Source organism: Miniopterus schreibersii, assembly GCF_964146895.1.
Source record: "Miniopterus schreibersii genome assembly, chromosome: 2".
In the NCBI taxonomy this organism is placed as follows: domain Eukaryota; kingdom Metazoa; phylum Chordata; class Mammalia; order Chiroptera; family Miniopteridae; genus Miniopterus; species Miniopterus schreibersii.
The window spans coordinates 155,502,907-155,519,906 of record NC_138102.1 but is presented as its reverse complement, the minus strand read 5'-3'; the positions used below and the strand labels follow the sequence as shown (position 1 = coordinate 155,519,906).

Sequence of the window (17,000 nt, the reverse complement as noted above, 5' to 3'; positions counted from 1 at the left end):
CTGACTGAGTCCCCGCTAAGTGTGAGCTTACCCAGTTTACTTAGGCTTTCAGTTTTCCTTCGTACAAAGTGGTAACGATGCCCATCTCAGGGCTGTTGGAAGGATTAGATAAAATACATGCAATGCACAGTGCCTAACAGAGTGCCAACCCAAAGCAGGGACGAAATCATTGACAGCTATCAATATCATACTTTCTCACTTATTTCCAAAACCAGAACTAAAGGATCAAGGATTCTGTTTCTCTGAGGGAGTTAGAAGGGCAGAGAGCTACTCCATGCAGGTTGCTTTCTGGTAGTACATACAGAGTGCCCTCAAAAATGTATACACACTTTAACAGCTGATAACTCCATTTTGAAAATGAAATGTATTTTAATAAACACTGCCTTTATAATTATTCAAAGTGTGTGTATATATTGTTGGGACACCCTATACTTGTTTCTTTTGTGGTACCCGAGCAGAGAAATGGATCTTGAATAAGTAAGAACAACAACAAAAAATACAACTTCTTTTGGGGCCTTTAGAAATCTAAAATATCAAATCAAGTACAGCAAAAGGTACTGTGAAAATCTCTTACAAAATATTTAAAAGGAAAGATCAGAGAGTAACTAAAAACAACTGTTTTCAGGCCAAACTAAAATGGAAAAAGTAAATATTCCACCAGATTTGAATATCCCCATTTTCAACCACTCCCCAAGACCTGCTTATTCGCAAGCAGGGATGCTGCTGTGGAAAACGCTCTAAATATTCCTTCTGAGCCCTTCATTCACCTGAGGTTGACCGCAGGAGTGGACCATTGAGTCCTGATGATTTAAGAGTCACGTTTAAGTTACTAACCTCCTTTCATTCTGAGTTATTGTGCCGTTTTCCAGCTTTTTCACCGTCATCGCCAGCACTTTATTTGCATCGTTGGCAAAATCTAAGTCTCGCACCTCAGACAGCGGGACGGACACAATGGCAAATGCTTCTTTATCTTCTTTCGTTTGGCAAGTTCCAATCTGCAATGTCGTGTGTTTTTCCGTTCAGATGAGTTGTTTGTTTTTAAATAACCATGCAATATTCTTCAAATACCAATACATCTTAGTACAGTTTAAGAAATACAAAACAGGAGGAGATAATCCAAGCATGTAATTCCCACCCACATCACCCTCTACGAAAGGCGGCAGGCGGCAGGAACACAGGTTGTCCCTGGCCACGTCCTGCCTCGTCCCCAAACGTATCCCTTATCACACTTGCCTTTGCCTCCTGAAAATGCAAGTCCTGGAATTTTCTCCCCTTTCTACACGCTGCTCCCACCCCTTTGGTATCCGTGCAGCATCCTCCTCAATCTCACAGCCCTGCTAAAGCCAAGCCACTTAGTTCAGCTGCCTAAGCAGCTGGCAGACACGCGTGCCTGATGAAAAGAACTGCAATCACCTCTACTACCGGTGAAGACGGGTTGAAAGGAACATGTCAGTCACCCCCCAACCCTATTCACACAACGTCTGGCTGAAAATTAAACCACTTTTAGAAACATTTACCTTCAACATAACAGGCCTCTCTTCATCTGTGTCTATAGGGATACTAGTACTGGTTACCCAGGTGTTGGTACATAAATGTCTTAACCGAACATAGGAGTTCCTAAAAGCAAAATAATATAAAACAGATTATAAAAGAGTAGGCCCACTTACATATTAACATATTTAACAATTTCATACATGATACGAAGACTAGCAATATTTTAGACTAGCAATTGACTCAAATATTGATCAGTCTGATTGAAGGAAAATTTCTGAACTAATAGACTCTTTCAAAGAATGCAGTATTTTCACCTGGACCAGTGGTTCTCAAAGTGTGGTCCCTGGACCAGCAGTACCAGCATCACCTGACAACTTGTTAGAAATGCAAATTCTGAGGCTTCATCCCAGTCCCCGGATTCGGAAATGTGGAGGGTGAGGCCCAGCAACGAGTATTTTAACAGTCTCTCCGTGCAATTCTGATAGGTGCTAACATGAGAAGCACCGATCAAGTAACCAACTCAGTTAAAGCCTCTGTCTGGTAGCAGTCCTTTCTGTAGTTTAATCATCGGCATGCAAAAGAAGACCCAGTTGATCTCTTTATTCATGGATTCCGCACTTGTGTATCTACCTACTCACTAACATTTGGAACTCCCAAGTCAATACTCAGGGCACTTTCGTGGCAATCCTCAGACATATGCAGTGACAAAAAATTTGAGTCCCCCCCCGCCACGCACATGCCCAGTGACGCTAAGGCGATGCTCTGCATTCTTGTTTCTGCTCTCATATTGTAAACAAGGATCCATTCCGTGGTCTATTTAGTGCCATGTTTTTCACATGTATGTTCTCTCTATTGGTGAATTCACTGTTTAAAACAGTCCCCAAGCACTGTGCTGAAGTGCTGTCTTCCACTCCTTAGAGCAAGGCTGTGCTATGTCTTAAGGAGAAAATACTCATGTTAGATAAGCTTCATTCAAACATGAGTTACAGTGCTGATGGCTGTGAGTTTAGTGTTAATGAATCAACAATATAGATTAAATGAGGTGTCTTTAAACAGAAATACACACAAAGCAAGTTTATGTATTCGCCGATTGCCAAAACTGTGACCAGAGGCCCACAGGAACCTACTTTGTTTTTCCCCTAGGAGCAAGGGCTCAGTGGCTGCTAAGTCGGGGTACTGGGATATTAAGAATCAACTGCACATGAATTGTGAGAGTGCCTGAGAAAGGACAGCTAGAATTTTGTCCACCTCAAATATCATTTCTAGTGAGTCTTTTATTATCATTTCTTTAACAAATATGAGTTAAGTGTCTATTAAAAGAATACCATTGTGGTAAGTCCTCTGCCTTCAAGTTCCTAAGAATTTAGTAGGAAAGATAAGACATAAATAAGTCATACAATATGAGGCAGAAAGCATCAAGGCCAATAAAAGAAAATCAAATTAAATGCCAACAGCCTCAGAGAAAGAGGTTCATTCAACATCATGGTTCTGCTCATTCATAAAAGCAGATAAAATAAAGACTGATTTTCAAAAATCTAAAATAGCACAGATCCAACCCTTGTCCAAATAATCTGAAATTTTTAAATAACTGTTTTACCATTTATCATCTTCTGCATTGAATTACACAGGAAATGTTATCTGGATTCACTTGTCCTCCCAATTGTATTTTAAACATCTGGAAAGTGGGGCCACATCTTATTAAGCCCTGTGGCTGTTTCCCCTACTCTGACTCCTATATTTGTTCAATATTTGCTTATTGAGTCAACCTAGATTGCTGGGTTCCAAACTAAAGATATTACACTTGAGTATAATTTTATTTTTTGCAAGAATTTTGGAAATGAATAACTCTTTAGGACCTATGCCACATAACTATATGGCTATTAAGATCTCTATATAATCTAAATGTCTAAAATATGAAGGCACTGTAGCACAGCTAGGCAACAATTTTAAAGAGTAAAGCCTGCATTCCCCACCCAAAACTGATTTCATTGGTCTTGGTGTAAGCAGAGCACAAAGAACTCCCAGTGCTACCCAGGTGATTACAACTTAGAGTCAACTTGAAAAGCACTGCTGTAAGTAAGTCTCTAGTTCCTTATTTGTAAAAGTTGCTGCCAGGATTAAATGAGAACTTGACACAGAGCTTAGCACTTAGAAAGTGCTCAAGAGTTTTATCATAAGTGTAGTTATTATTAAATGTTCATTAGCTTTAGTACAATTAATGACAAATGAATCTGTTAATACAAAATTCTGTTCTATACTGAAAAGGCTTCAAAAGTCTGAGTAGTGATAGATTAACACTCTCATATAAAGCAAGTCTCAGGGATTTGTCATGGGTCTATGCACTTTATAGTGGGATCCTTTAATCACTTCCTTAAGCAAACATTCTTGGGTAGAGCTCAAGGAGGACTCCATTTTCTGAGTTTCAATATAAAATGATGAAAGTCATAGTAAGGATTGATTAAGATCCCAATACTCAGAAGAGAAGGCCGGAGACTGGGATCAGGTAAAACCTTCAGAGGGGCTCTCTTTACAGGCTGGTAGAACAGGGAAGTGAGGCATAGCTCACATGAAGCCAAGATTGGGCAACATTTCTCAGGAATGAAAATAACCGTCAAACACCCCAGGAAGCTCAAGGAGGAGGGTTTCTCAGCAACTTTCTACCCTCCCTGAAAGTAACCTACACAACAATGTCCATATTTTGTGTAAGTACCTTAAGCCTCACCACTGTCATTTGACCAAGGCCAAGTACAATAATGCTCTATCAAGGACAATTTAGAGCCATCCACTAGACCTAATAATATGGACAAGACGCATCTATGCATTTAAAGCAGCAATTTTCAACTGGTGTGCCCCAAGAATTTTTAAAATATGAAATACCTGACCTCTTTTCCCTTAGACTGTCAAATAGAAAAATGACCACAGCCAACACAACAATAGCCATCCAGTGTGAATGAGTCAAAATTATACCTATTTTCTATCAGATCAGCAAAAAGTATATTTTTTGGTGTGCCACAGAATTTAAGTAATTCGTTTATGTGTGCCATTAGATGAAAAAGGTTGAAAATCACTGATCTAGAGAGTGCATCATAGTATTTTTGTTGGAAGACAGACAGTTGTAGGCAAAGGAGCTTAATTAAAGTAATCAAATACAAGCAAAACAATGTAAAATATTTTCTTACAGCAAGTTCTGGTTACCACATTACCAATCCCCCTCCTCCTACCCCTCCCTCTTGCTCACTTAAGTCCAACTGGTGTCCAAGCTGGTCCTTCAGCACACCTGGTAAATTTCAAGATTTTTCCATTTCATGTTCCTGCTGCTTGAAACACTCCTTTTAGAGAGAACTAATTCCTGAATTCATTCAGATAGTTTCTCAAATGTCCTACATCAGAGGCCATTTCTGAACACTCATACCTAAAAGAACTCTCTCCAAACTCTGCAATTTTTCTTCAAAGCATTTTCATTAAGTGACTTTATGCTTTACAGTTTTCTACTGCCTCTCTCCCCGACTTAAATAAGTAAATAACCAGTTTGTTCATTGTTGTCTTTCCAATGCCAAGGGCAATGCCTAGAATTTAATCAATATTCAATAAAGATTTGTTGAATGAATGAATGAATGAATGAATGAATGGATGAAATCTGTAATTCAACATACTAAAAGTAAATTATATAAATATTAATAGAAAACATCTAGATTATTTTTCATTTTAGTAACCAAAGTCCATACAAGTAACAAAAAATGATCCTTATGAATTTTTCAGAATCTTTGGTCTTGCACATTTTAATTATTTATGAAAATAAAGCAAACTATGTTAACCTATTCACAAAAGAAGCATGATTTTTTTATACACTTGTTCTTCACTTATGTGCTCTCCATTTACATCACAAAAATTTTAAAACATTCTGATTTTAATTTCTTACCTAGTAAAATTATTCAAAGAAACATTGTCATTTAACCATAATTTATTTTCTTACCTTGGAACCAGGCAGTCAGCTCTCTGAAGAGTTGTGGCATCCAGTTCAAAAAGGGATGCAATGTCATTTCCATGTGGGACTGAGACCAAGGTGTACATGATCTTCTCCCCTGCCTGGCGTTTCTTCTTTGAAGTTGGAAGATCTCCATCTCTCTGTTGAGGAGATATAAGGTTATTTACTTTTACTTTTTTGTGATGTACTAAACTCTCCAATTAATTGGGAGATATGGTTTAAATTTGCATGTTATTTCTTCCTTGGATTATAGTTATATGTATTTCCATTCAACCAAAAATAGCAGGTCAGACATGACAAACTTTGAGGTAATTATTATCAACAGTGATAAGTCACACACTCCTGGAGGGGTGGCTGATCAGGGCAAATTATCAAGGCACTAAAAGTCACAATAGTTATGTTCCCTTCCCTTAGTAAACCTATTTACACAGTAGTAATTGTGACCATTCCACATTTAAAACACAGAGAAGAAATAGTGTGTTGAATCATCTCGATTTCATAAATCGAAGAGTAAACATAGGAGTGTTTCAGAGCTTCTGCCTGAATCCAAAAACGTAATTGGGACATTAACCTGGAGAGAAGAGGAATCGCCTGCAACATTCCCATCCAATTCATTGGCCTGCTCCATTAGAATCAGGAGCATACTATAATGGCATATAAAGTGAAGTAAAGTGAGATCTTCACAAATAAAAGCCTTCATGATGATGTGAAACTCCTTCAATATTTCTCATACACCCTTATCATTCTAAGTAGGCAACCACAGAAGACTGATGATTAAGTATTTTTATTTGAACTTTTCCAAGTCCCAATCCTCCGTGGAAGAATTTGATGCACAAGAAACCGAAATGTAATATAAGCTTGATAATTAAGTACATAAACATATTATTTGTACATATTTATTGAAACAAATGAAATTTTAAAATGAGAGAGAGAGAGAGAGAGAGGGAGAGGGAGAGAGAGAGGGAGAAAATCATTATACCATCACAGGAAGCTGAATGAAAGTGGGAGAGGAAAGAAATGCTCAAAAGGCAAGTGAATGCAGTCTGACCACAAGCATTTATTTAATGGCTGCTGTGACAATGAAACATTACACTTGATCATTCCAAAACATTCACTTGCATTTCCATCCCAAGATTGTGAACATCATGTTCCTTGCATCAGAAAACCCTTGCAGTTTCATTCTGGTGTCCTCTGCAAACGGCACACAAACTGGTAGCGCCTCTGAACTGTGAACAGGCAGAGAAACTGCCAGGGTTTTGCTATGAACCTAAAACTACTCTTAAAAAAAATAGTAGCTATTTAAAAAATCCAGAGGATGAAAGAAAATATTTGTAAATCATATATCTGATGAGAGAATTGTAGCCAGAACATATAAAGAACACTTACAACTCAATAATAAAAGAGAACCCAATTAAAAATTGAGCAAAGGATTTAAATACACATTTCTCCATGGAAGACATAAAAATGGCCAATAAGCACAAGCAAAGACGCTCAGTATCATTACTAATTAGTTAAGTACATTAGGATGGCTATAATCAAAGAGAAAGACAGTAACAACTGTCAGTGAGGATGTGAAGAAATCGTAACACTCATGTACCACACAAAAACTTGCACATGAATGTTCATAGCAGCATTATTTATAATAGCCAAAAAGTGGAAAAGCCCAAATGTCCATCAAGTGATAAATGGATAGACAAAATGTGATATATGCACAATGGAATATTATTTCTCCATAAAAAAAGGAATGTAGTATAAATACATTGTACATACAACACATGAACCTTGAAAACATTATACTAAGTGAAAGAAGCCAAACCCAAAAAGCCATATATTGCATGAGTCCATATATGAACTGTCCAGAATAGGCAAGTCCATAGCGACAGTATATTCGTGATTGCCAGGGACTTGGGGAGAGAGGAAATGTAACAGATATAGCTCTTTTAGGGACATGATAAAATGTTCTCTCACCATTGCCTAGTATAGATGAAAAAAATTAGTATTCCAATCTTCTTAAAGGTATCCATATCCCTAAAAGGAATATGTGTCATCTAATTTCCTGAGCCCCTGCACACCAATCTTCTAAATATAAATTAGCTTTTGATATAGATTTTCCTTCAAAGAAAATGCACTAACTGACCCAATGATTTAGATGTATTTAGCAATTAAAAGTTGGCATTATGGTTCATACATCAGTCATTTATGAGTTCATTTAGCAGGAGTCGATCCACCTGTATGCACTCCCCTTTTGAAATGCTAATAAAATGAATTACTTATAAAAAGAAAGCAGATCCAGGTTCCTAGAGATTGCCGTCCCACCCAATCCTACTTGGTAACGTGACACTGTGGAGGTACCAACAATAGTCAGAGACCTATTGTACAGTGGACAATAAAAACCTTTCCAAACACAGAAAAACCTCACTTCTTGGGATTAATTTTAAAAGGTCACTCTGAATTACTCACTAAGATCTATGGTTTAATTTTATTAATTAATTAATTAATTTATTTATTTAATATGTCTTTACTGACTTCATAGAGAGGAAAGGAGAGGGAGAGAGAGAGACAGAAACATCAATGATGAGAGAGTCACTGACTGGCTGCCTCCTGCACGCCCCCTACTGGGGATCAAGCCCTCCACCAGGGCATGTGCCCTGACCAGGAATCAAACTGCAATCTCCTGGATCATAACCACGTTGGATGGGCTCTATGGTTTAATTTTAATTACATAGGATAAGTGGAATGTACTATTGTACCCCTATTAGAAACTATTGTTTATAAATGAAACTTATTTGTTTCATTTATAAATAGCCTAATAATTGTTTGTGTGAGTGAGCTTTTAACATATTTAGAAATTTTTAAAGAGTGCTGCATTCTCAAACTTTCTGCTTTTAACCTCGTTTACTCTGTTAATTTGCTTAAACTCTCCTTTGTAAACAGTTTGACAGTAAAATTCAAACCAGCCCCTCAAATTTTTAAATAATAATGAGTTATAATTATACAAGTTTTAAATGTATGGATCAAGCTTCAATACCCAAGAAAATCAGTCTTATATTTCTATAACACGAAGCCAGTTCTGCTCAAAATTATGTGCTTGTGGCTTTTATATATAAACCCACATCTTTAAGGGAGAAAAAGACACAAAAACACTAGTTCCCCACACAGAATTACAGAAGCATAGTGCCCTCCCTCTTCCATCACGAAAATACATTAAGGTACAGCAGAGCTTAGACAGGTGTTAAATTTAACATCAGCCAGCTACCCAAAACACTCAATTTAGGGAATGTAGGGCCTCAGGATATTAACCTAGTCTGCTGGGCTCTTATAAAACTAGCATTTTCAGTTGGAAGGAAAGGCACACAGCCTCACAGGTTATACGAGTCAAAAATCCCCTATGAGAAGCCAGCCGGGGAAACTAACGGCTTGCCTGGCTTCTCCTGCCGTCCTGGGCTGCTGGTGGCAGCACAGCAGCTGGCCTCCTGTAACACCTTCTCTGTTGACTCATTTGTGAGTCATCGGATTTTTAGCAGAGACATCAGGTTGCAATTCTGATGTTAGGAGCCAGAGACATTCTGTAAGAAACAATGTATGCGATTGCAGGGCTGATTCAGACCTGTGTGAGGCCACAGCCGCATAATGATCTGCAGGCATCTGTGTTTCTGTTCCAACCCTCAGGGGTTCCTCCTGCTAACTTTATGTAACAGACCCAATCCTGCCATTTAAAGCTGCAGACACTTCTTTTGGCATGGATCCTTAACAATCTGTTATTCTCAAACTAATCCCTAATATGACCCCTCTTTCTTTTCCTTATCATGTTAGCACTAATGAATATACAGTAAAACTCAGGGAATTCGGTGGTCTTTTTTCAGAATCCAGTACCCATGCCCCCAAAATTTCTACAGAGCAGAATTTTCAAGTATATTTCAGCAAAGTCCCATGGTTCCTAGAACATTTTTGTTTGTGTATGTTTATACACAAAGACTGATGGTTCTCAGGAGGAAGAAAGTCTGGCCCCCAAGAAGCATTTGGCAATTTTCATATACACTTATAGTTGCCACAGCTTGGGGCGGGGGAGCCACTGCTGGCATTGAGGGAGTACAGAGTCCATGGATGCTGCTAAACATCCTACAATGCAAAGGAGAGCCCCCCCACAACAAAGAATCATCTGGCCCAAAACATCAGTATTGCTGAGGTTATTCCTCAGCATAGACAAAAGACACTCCCTTGAAAAAAATGAGATCACATTCCACCTAAATAAGGTAATGTGAAAATGGGTGATGCTATTTCCAAAAAAAAAAAAAACCTTTCAAAGAGCCATGTGAAAAAAATGCAGCCTTTCAAGGAGAAGAAACTATCAGGTTCCCAGTCTAGCTTGAAACAGCTCCAGTATTTACAAAGTCCCTGTGGATGCCATACATTTGTAAGATTGGAAATAATAGGCTCTTTTGTAAAATAAATACAGCAATTTGGGTCTTAATGGGAGCTCTGACACACACCGCCTCATTTCAGCAGCACCATGCATTAACCTTCGACACTTCAGAAATGGAAGGCAACATTTTGATAAAGGTTGATAAATTACAGGAAAAATATTAACTGGATATTAAACAGACAACATAGAGAAAATTAGAGAAGAAAATAATTAGCATGATCACAGTGAACTCAGTGTTGCTGGAACCCAGATCTGAAGTGAGAGAGCATTCTATTCTGCTTTGGGAAATTGGTTTCATTTTTCATAGGTGAAACTCTAACTGCTCCTTTGTTTTCTTTTTTACTCAGAAATATAATTATTGCTAGGTGGTAAATGGCCTATAAAATGAGGAGCCATATTGTTAGCTTTATTGTTCCATATTCTCAGTTTTATTTACTTTCAAGCTAGGGATTTTGGAGAGAAAAGGAACAGAATAAAATGCCTCCAGTTGGAAGTGTCTCTAAAATGACAGATGACATCCGGTCATAAACTTCTACGGCAGAGGCAGTCCCACCTGTGTTACATGCAATTAAAGTATTGCTCAGACAAAGAGAGTGTTCTTTCTCACTTTTAGAGGTGAATAAAGAAATTGTATTCAAGAATTAAAAGGAAAAAATCTATCAAGTCTAAGTAAAAGCTTAATTAGCACAAAGAGTGAACTTCATCATGGATTCCTGCTTATTTTATTCTTTATGCTGCTCCATAAACCTTCATATTCTATATCCTCGCACTCAGCTCAGCCCAGAATTATTAGCAGTGTCACCAGAGTATGTAGCTGAAAGGAGATGAGCTCAGAAATTCTATTCAATTGTGCAATTTGAAGTTTTGATATGATGCCCTTTGAGTAGCACACTTCAGAATATCAGAAAAATCAGTCGTCTACTTGTTTGATGTTTCAATGTCCCCCTGAAGCAGAACCCAGATTATTTAGAAAAAAGACTGTCCTATTTTAGTATCATGCCAGAGTTACATTTCTCCTGCCTAATTTCTATTCACTTCTGAAAACTAAACTTAGACCCACCGTATCTTCCAGATGCTAGTTGCCTTCAGCGTTCAATCATAAATGGCCTTCAAGTTGCTAGAAATCTCCCTAAACACCCGCTACTGGACATCTTATTATCTACGCCGTATGATTCTCTTTTACCTTTTATCTTTGATCCACAGCCTCTACTCAGAGAATCTTCCTCAGAGACCCTAGTCTTGAAATGTGCTATTAACTTTTCAATTTGTTCATATAAAACATAAACAATACGTTTGGGATTTGTTGGGGGGCTAAACAATTCTACTCACCACATTTTTTCCTTCACTTTGAGCATCTCGATAATCAGGATTAAGCTAAAAAACAAAACAAAACTAGTTTGAACAGCTATTAAAAGCACATTAACAAGGCCACTGATCTTTAATTCAGTTCACTACTGTACTCTTAACTAATATGAAAAGAAGCTAAGAAAGAAACCATTCGTAAATATTACAATTTAAAACATTACCTTCAAACCCTAGTTGCAGGAGACCAGAGCTAAAATGCCAAGTGTATGGGCTTTATTTATAGAAGAACAGTTGACATCGAGCAAGTGGGAGCTGACCATCCCCCCTCCTCTGGGGAAGCATTCAAGAGAGCTCATTTTATACACCACAAAATCTGCCACTAATAACTCAGACACCAGTTTTTAAAAACACAGCAAAGGAAAGTCTTCACAATAAGTCAAGATCATGCTCCACATGCTATACACACAAGAAAAGAAACCTCAACAAAAGAGGAGCACTATATGAGGACTACTGAAACAAATGAACAGAGTGTGTGTCTGCAGGCTTGGACTGTGGAGTGCACGGTCACTCCAACGAGGAGGATGGGTTCTGCACGTGTGTTGTCCCTCAGGCTGCAATGTGTTCTTTTAATAATTAACCCAGAGTTGTGGCTTCAGTGATCTTATTAAAGGGATAATAATAGCGAGGATGGGGAGGAGGCTGAGGAGGAAGAAGAGAAGGAAGGGAAGCCACCCAAAGAAATCTCGGGCTAGATAAATTCACCAGTATTAACTAAAGGCCAAATAAATATATGCTTCAATATATGTTTTAATTATACTGTTGATTTCTTTTTCTAAATATAATAAGAGCAGTAATTATTAACACAAGTAGACTAAAGATAAATTGAAAAATATCTATTTCTAGAAAAAACAATAAAAGACAGGGTCATATGGAGATTCCTGAATCTTTTAGGACTTCAAAGAAAATATTTCCTTATGTGAAAACTAAATTATAAATCTGGCATTGGAGAGAAAGATCTAATATGCTATTCAATCATTTATTCAATAAATATTAATAGAGCATCTGTAATGGGCAAAGCACTGTGCAGAGGGTATCTTAGCAGAGACAGAGAATATGGTCGCTGACCACAAGACTTTGTAATACAGGAGGAGAAACAAGGCATAAATACAGTTAGCCTAAAACAAAACAATGTGGCAAGAGATACAAGACAGAAATGAGTAATTTATAAATAATATAGGTCACGAGGAGGAGGAATCTGAGGTGGGCAAGTTTATTCAAGAATAAATTCATGGCCCCGGCCGCTGGTGTGGCTCAGTTGTTTGGAGCACCGTCCCATACACCAAAATGTGGCGGGTTCAATTCTGGCTCAGGGCACATACTCAGGTTGCGGGTTCGAACCCCACTCGAGGCACATGCTGGAGGCAACTGATCGAGGTTTCTCTCTCTCACTCTCACTCTCTCTCTCTCATGCACGCACTCGCTTGCTCTCTCTCTCTTCCTCTCTCTTAAGTCAATTTTTTTAAAAAGAATAAATTCATGAAGAAGGTGGCCCTTGAGATAAGCCTTGAAGGATGAGCAGAATTATAACTGGCAGAGAATTAAAGAAGGAGTGAAACAAACCGGCAGTGCAGGGGAGTGAGTCCCATGTAGGTGAGAAAATGAGACTTGCTCAGAGAAGACCCATAAATGTCACTTACACACTACTTTTTATATGCTTTTAAAGGTTAACCCTTTCCCCTTATAATTATCCTATCAGAAGTGAGTCTTAACCCCCCTGTACAGAGGAGGCCCCTGGGGCACCTCAGGTGAAGAGCTCCGTCCAAGAATCTCCCCGCTGGCCGGGGCAAGCACACCGGTCTGAAGGCTCCCAGGCCACGCCCGGGAGTCCCCGTAGCTCATGGCTTCCTTCCCGCCTCCACAAAGAGGGTGCAGTGGCCCAAGGCGGGAAGGAGGTCGGTGCCGACCGACGGGGACTTGACGCCACAGGCTGACGGGTTGCACCTTCAGAACAATTTTGAATATCCTTGGGGAAACTTTTGTAGAAACAAGACATTAAAAATCCTCAACTGGCCTTGGTTGATAGGAGATGGAGACAGAGGATGAGACAGAGGATGAAAGAGGCAAAGTGAACAAGGGCAGCGGCTGGAGCAAGAGGTGGCACGGCGCCCACAAAAATGCCCGTGCTGAATGGGAAGCAGAGCACGCGGGCAGAGGGTCTGACGGAGTCAGGAGAATCGGAGCGTGCAGACGGAGAGAGATCCGTTCATCCTGACTCTCAAGTTTGTGACCCTGAACTAAGAAAAGCCACTACTTTGCAGGGAAACAATTCAATCTTAAGCACACACGCTGAGTTACAGAGGCAGTGGGACATCTGAGATCAAATTCATGGACACTGAAGCCACGCGTGTGAGGGCCAATGGGAGAAAACAACGAATACCCACACCAACCTCTGAAGGGAGCTCTCATTTAAATGGCCAAAGAGCAGCAAAAAGAAGTCACACAGAAACGACGATAAGTCAGAGTAGAAAAGTGGCAGAGAGAGAGGGAGGGAGGGAGAGAGGGAATATAAACACCTTGGCAGTGAAAGTCATGACTGTACCACAGTCACATGAACAACTGCAACTTCCATCTAACACAACAGCAAGAAACAGACTGAAAGCTTTTAAGTTCACAAGGAAAATGTTACTTTTTAATAATGAAATGTGTTTTAATCTATTATTATAATATTTGACATTAAAGTCATTAAACCATCATGTGTGTATTTTCAAATGCTTATATATGTATATTCCTCTTCCCAGTTCCTGGCGTTTCAGAGCCAATCCATTATTCTGATTAAGCCGAAAAGAGAAAAATAACATTTACTAAACGCTTACATGTTCCAGGCACAATTCATATTTTGATACATAATGTTTATTTGATATATAATATATAATAATTGGTATATAAATATTTATTTGTATATATAGGATTGCCTATGTATGTTCTACTGTGTTTATTATATATACATATACATACACACACATACGAACCCTGACCTTTAGCTAAATATAGGGATATTTAAAACTACAGCCCTAATATTGATAAGATTCTATGCCAATGTACAGGTTCTTGAATACTAAGTTTTTAACTAATTAATTAAATCCGAAGCCTATTGTATACTTAGGAAATAAGTGTTTACTGCCATCTGGTGGAAGTTTTGCCTATCTACAAACAAATAAGCAAGTGGTCTTTAAAAAAGCAATATAAAAATCTTTAACAAATAAAATTATTTTGAACTACTCAAATCTCTCTCGTTTCATCGAAAGTCACTGCGTTAGTGATATTCAAAGAAAGAAGGTGTAGAAAGCAGCAGGTCAGAAACTGTGATACCTGATTTAGAATTCTTCCCACCACCCTGGAAGAACTATTTGCTGAGGCTCCGCTATTATATTCAAAATATGACAAAATTACTTCCTCCCCCATAGATATAGCTGTGAACTCTCCTGCACCAAAAGGTGATGCGAGTAAAAGATCTGTGGCAAACAGGCGATGAGTGTGCCGGCAGCGGACAACTGTGCGAAGTATTAAAGGCAAAAACGTATGTCTGTTTTCCTTCCCCTCATGTCACCTAATTACACGTGTGGCCCACAGAAACTGATGTTATAGGGAGAGAACCTGACTGTAATGCATTACCCAATGAAATCAGAAATGTCTTTACTATCTAATTCGTAATTACTCTGTTCCATATTTTGTCCACACTTTCTAGCATTGTGTATTTCTCCAAAACAAATCCTGAATTCTATAAAGCAGTACTGTTGGAATCTCCAGGTTGAATAAGGGTCCATTTCCAGACCCCGATTCACTTTAGTATCTGTGATATTATGAATTACAGTAACAAATATCAATTTGGTCTTTGTCCCCCCGTCTAGCACAGAGCCGCTAAAGCCCTTGCAATTTCCTAGGTGGTGAGAGAGAGAAAGGTGCCTTCTGCAATATTAAACAGATGACTGCGGAATGCCTCTAGGGAACCTGAGGATGGAGGCGATGAGTGCGGGTTGGAACTTTCAGTCCCACCCCCTGACCTCCCGGGAGAGGGGAGGGGCAGGAGGCCGACTTGTTCACCAAGGGCCAATGATTTAATCAATCATAACTATATAATGAAGCTTCCATAAAACCTCAAGAAGACAGGGTGCGGTTGGCGAGCATGTGGACACTGGGAAGAATGATGCCCCCAGAAAGAAGATGGAAGCTCTGAGCCCTTTCCTCATACCTTGCCCTATATATCTCTTCCATCTTGCTGTGTGTGAGTTATAGCCTTTTAAATAAACCAATAATCTAGTAACTAAAGTGTTTCTCTGAGTTCTGTGAGCCATTCTAGAAAATTCATCAAATCCAAGGAGGAGGTGACGGGGACCTCCAGTTTGTAGCTGGCGGGTCAGAAGCACAGGTGAGAACCTGGACTTGCGACCGGTACCTGAGGTGGAGCAGGTGGGGAGCAGCCTTATAGGACTGAATCCTTCACCTGTGGGATCTGATGCTATCTCTGCGCAGGTTGTACCAGAACTGATTGAACTTTAGGAAACCCAGCTGGTGTCCAAGAATTGCTTGTTTATGTGTGGGGAACCCCCTCCCCACTGTGGAAACTGGGATCTCAGAACACTCAAAATAGTACATTACAAAATAAAATCTAAATCAATATTACATCTAATGTCATTGTTCTACTTCCTAGGTGTTTTCTACAGGTCACAAAAAATGGTGCTATTCTTAAATAGCTTGCAATTTATGCATGTGTGTCTCTATAATTAGACTACAGAATCTTCAGCATATGAAATAGTCTAATTTCCTTTGGATGGTGCCTCCTTCCTTTTTTAAAAATATATCTTTATTGATTTCAAAAAGAGGAAGGGAGAGGGAAAGAGAGAGAGAGAAGCATCAGTGATGAGAGTCGTCATTGATCGGCTGCCTACAGCAGGCCCCCGACTCGGGATCGAGCCCACAACCCGGGCATGTGCCTGGACCAGGAATCGAACCGCGATCCCCTGGATCCTAGGTCGATGCTCAACAGCTGAGCCATGCCCAGCCGGGCCCTCCTTCATTTCTTCATAAACAATAGGCTTATTACGTTTTTCTGAATAGCCTAGCGACCCAGTAAGTTCTGGCTAAGAAGAATATTGTGTTTAGGAAGTATAAGTAAATTTTTAGGTGTTTTTTTCTTACTTGTGCTTAGATTAAAGGTTGCAGCCCTTTAAACTTATTGTGAGATTTAACCATGGTCACCTATAGATGTTAATAATTTAAACACTACACAAAACCAGTTGTCACAGATGTATACACGTGATGAAAACAACTGCATGAGAGATGTCAATGTCCCAGTGATTGAGTTAATATTATTCTGCTCAGGACTGAAAACTCTTAGTTAACCATCTTTGTTTTCTTCCAAATATCAAAATAGTGCTTCCACCTAGCAGGCAGTCAATAAATGATTGTGTAGTTTCAGTATAATGTAGACCAGGGTTTCTCAACATCAGCACCATTGGCATTTTGGGCCAAATTAGTCTTAGTTGTGGGGGCTGTCCTGTACATTGTAGGACCTTTAGCTGCATGCCCAGCCTCTACCCACCAGATACCAGTCACTCCCTCTCCCCAGTCGTGACAATAAAAACGTCTCCAGTATTTGCCAAATGTCCCCTGGGGAGGCAAACTCACTCTTGGTCTCCTATACTGTCATTATTCTGTTTCTAAACTGGATAAAATATCACCTCTGTGAGCCCGGATTTCCTTTTCTGTAAAGCAAAGTGACTGGATTTACAACCT

General features: G+C 39.2%; 1 protein-coding gene across 2 annotated transcripts in view; it reads right to left on the bottom strand.

Annotated features, from left to right (window-relative positions):
- The window catches only part of ITPR2 (inositol 1,4,5-trisphosphate receptor type 2), a 405,501-nt gene that overhangs the window by 283,483 nt on the left and 105,018 nt on the right, over positions 1-17,000 (bottom strand). For both annotated transcript variants that reach the window (XM_081129350.1, XM_081129351.1), the window contains exons 10-13: positions 11,232-11,276; positions 5,468-5,619; positions 1,518-1,617; positions 835-995 (exon numbers count right to left, since the gene is read on the bottom strand). In XM_081129350.1, the coding sequence (XP_080985476.1) occupies positions 835-995; positions 1,518-1,617; positions 5,468-5,619; positions 11,232-11,276 (458 nt within the window). The remainder of the gene's footprint in view (positions 1-834; positions 996-1,517; positions 1,618-5,467; positions 5,620-11,231; positions 11,277-17,000) is intronic.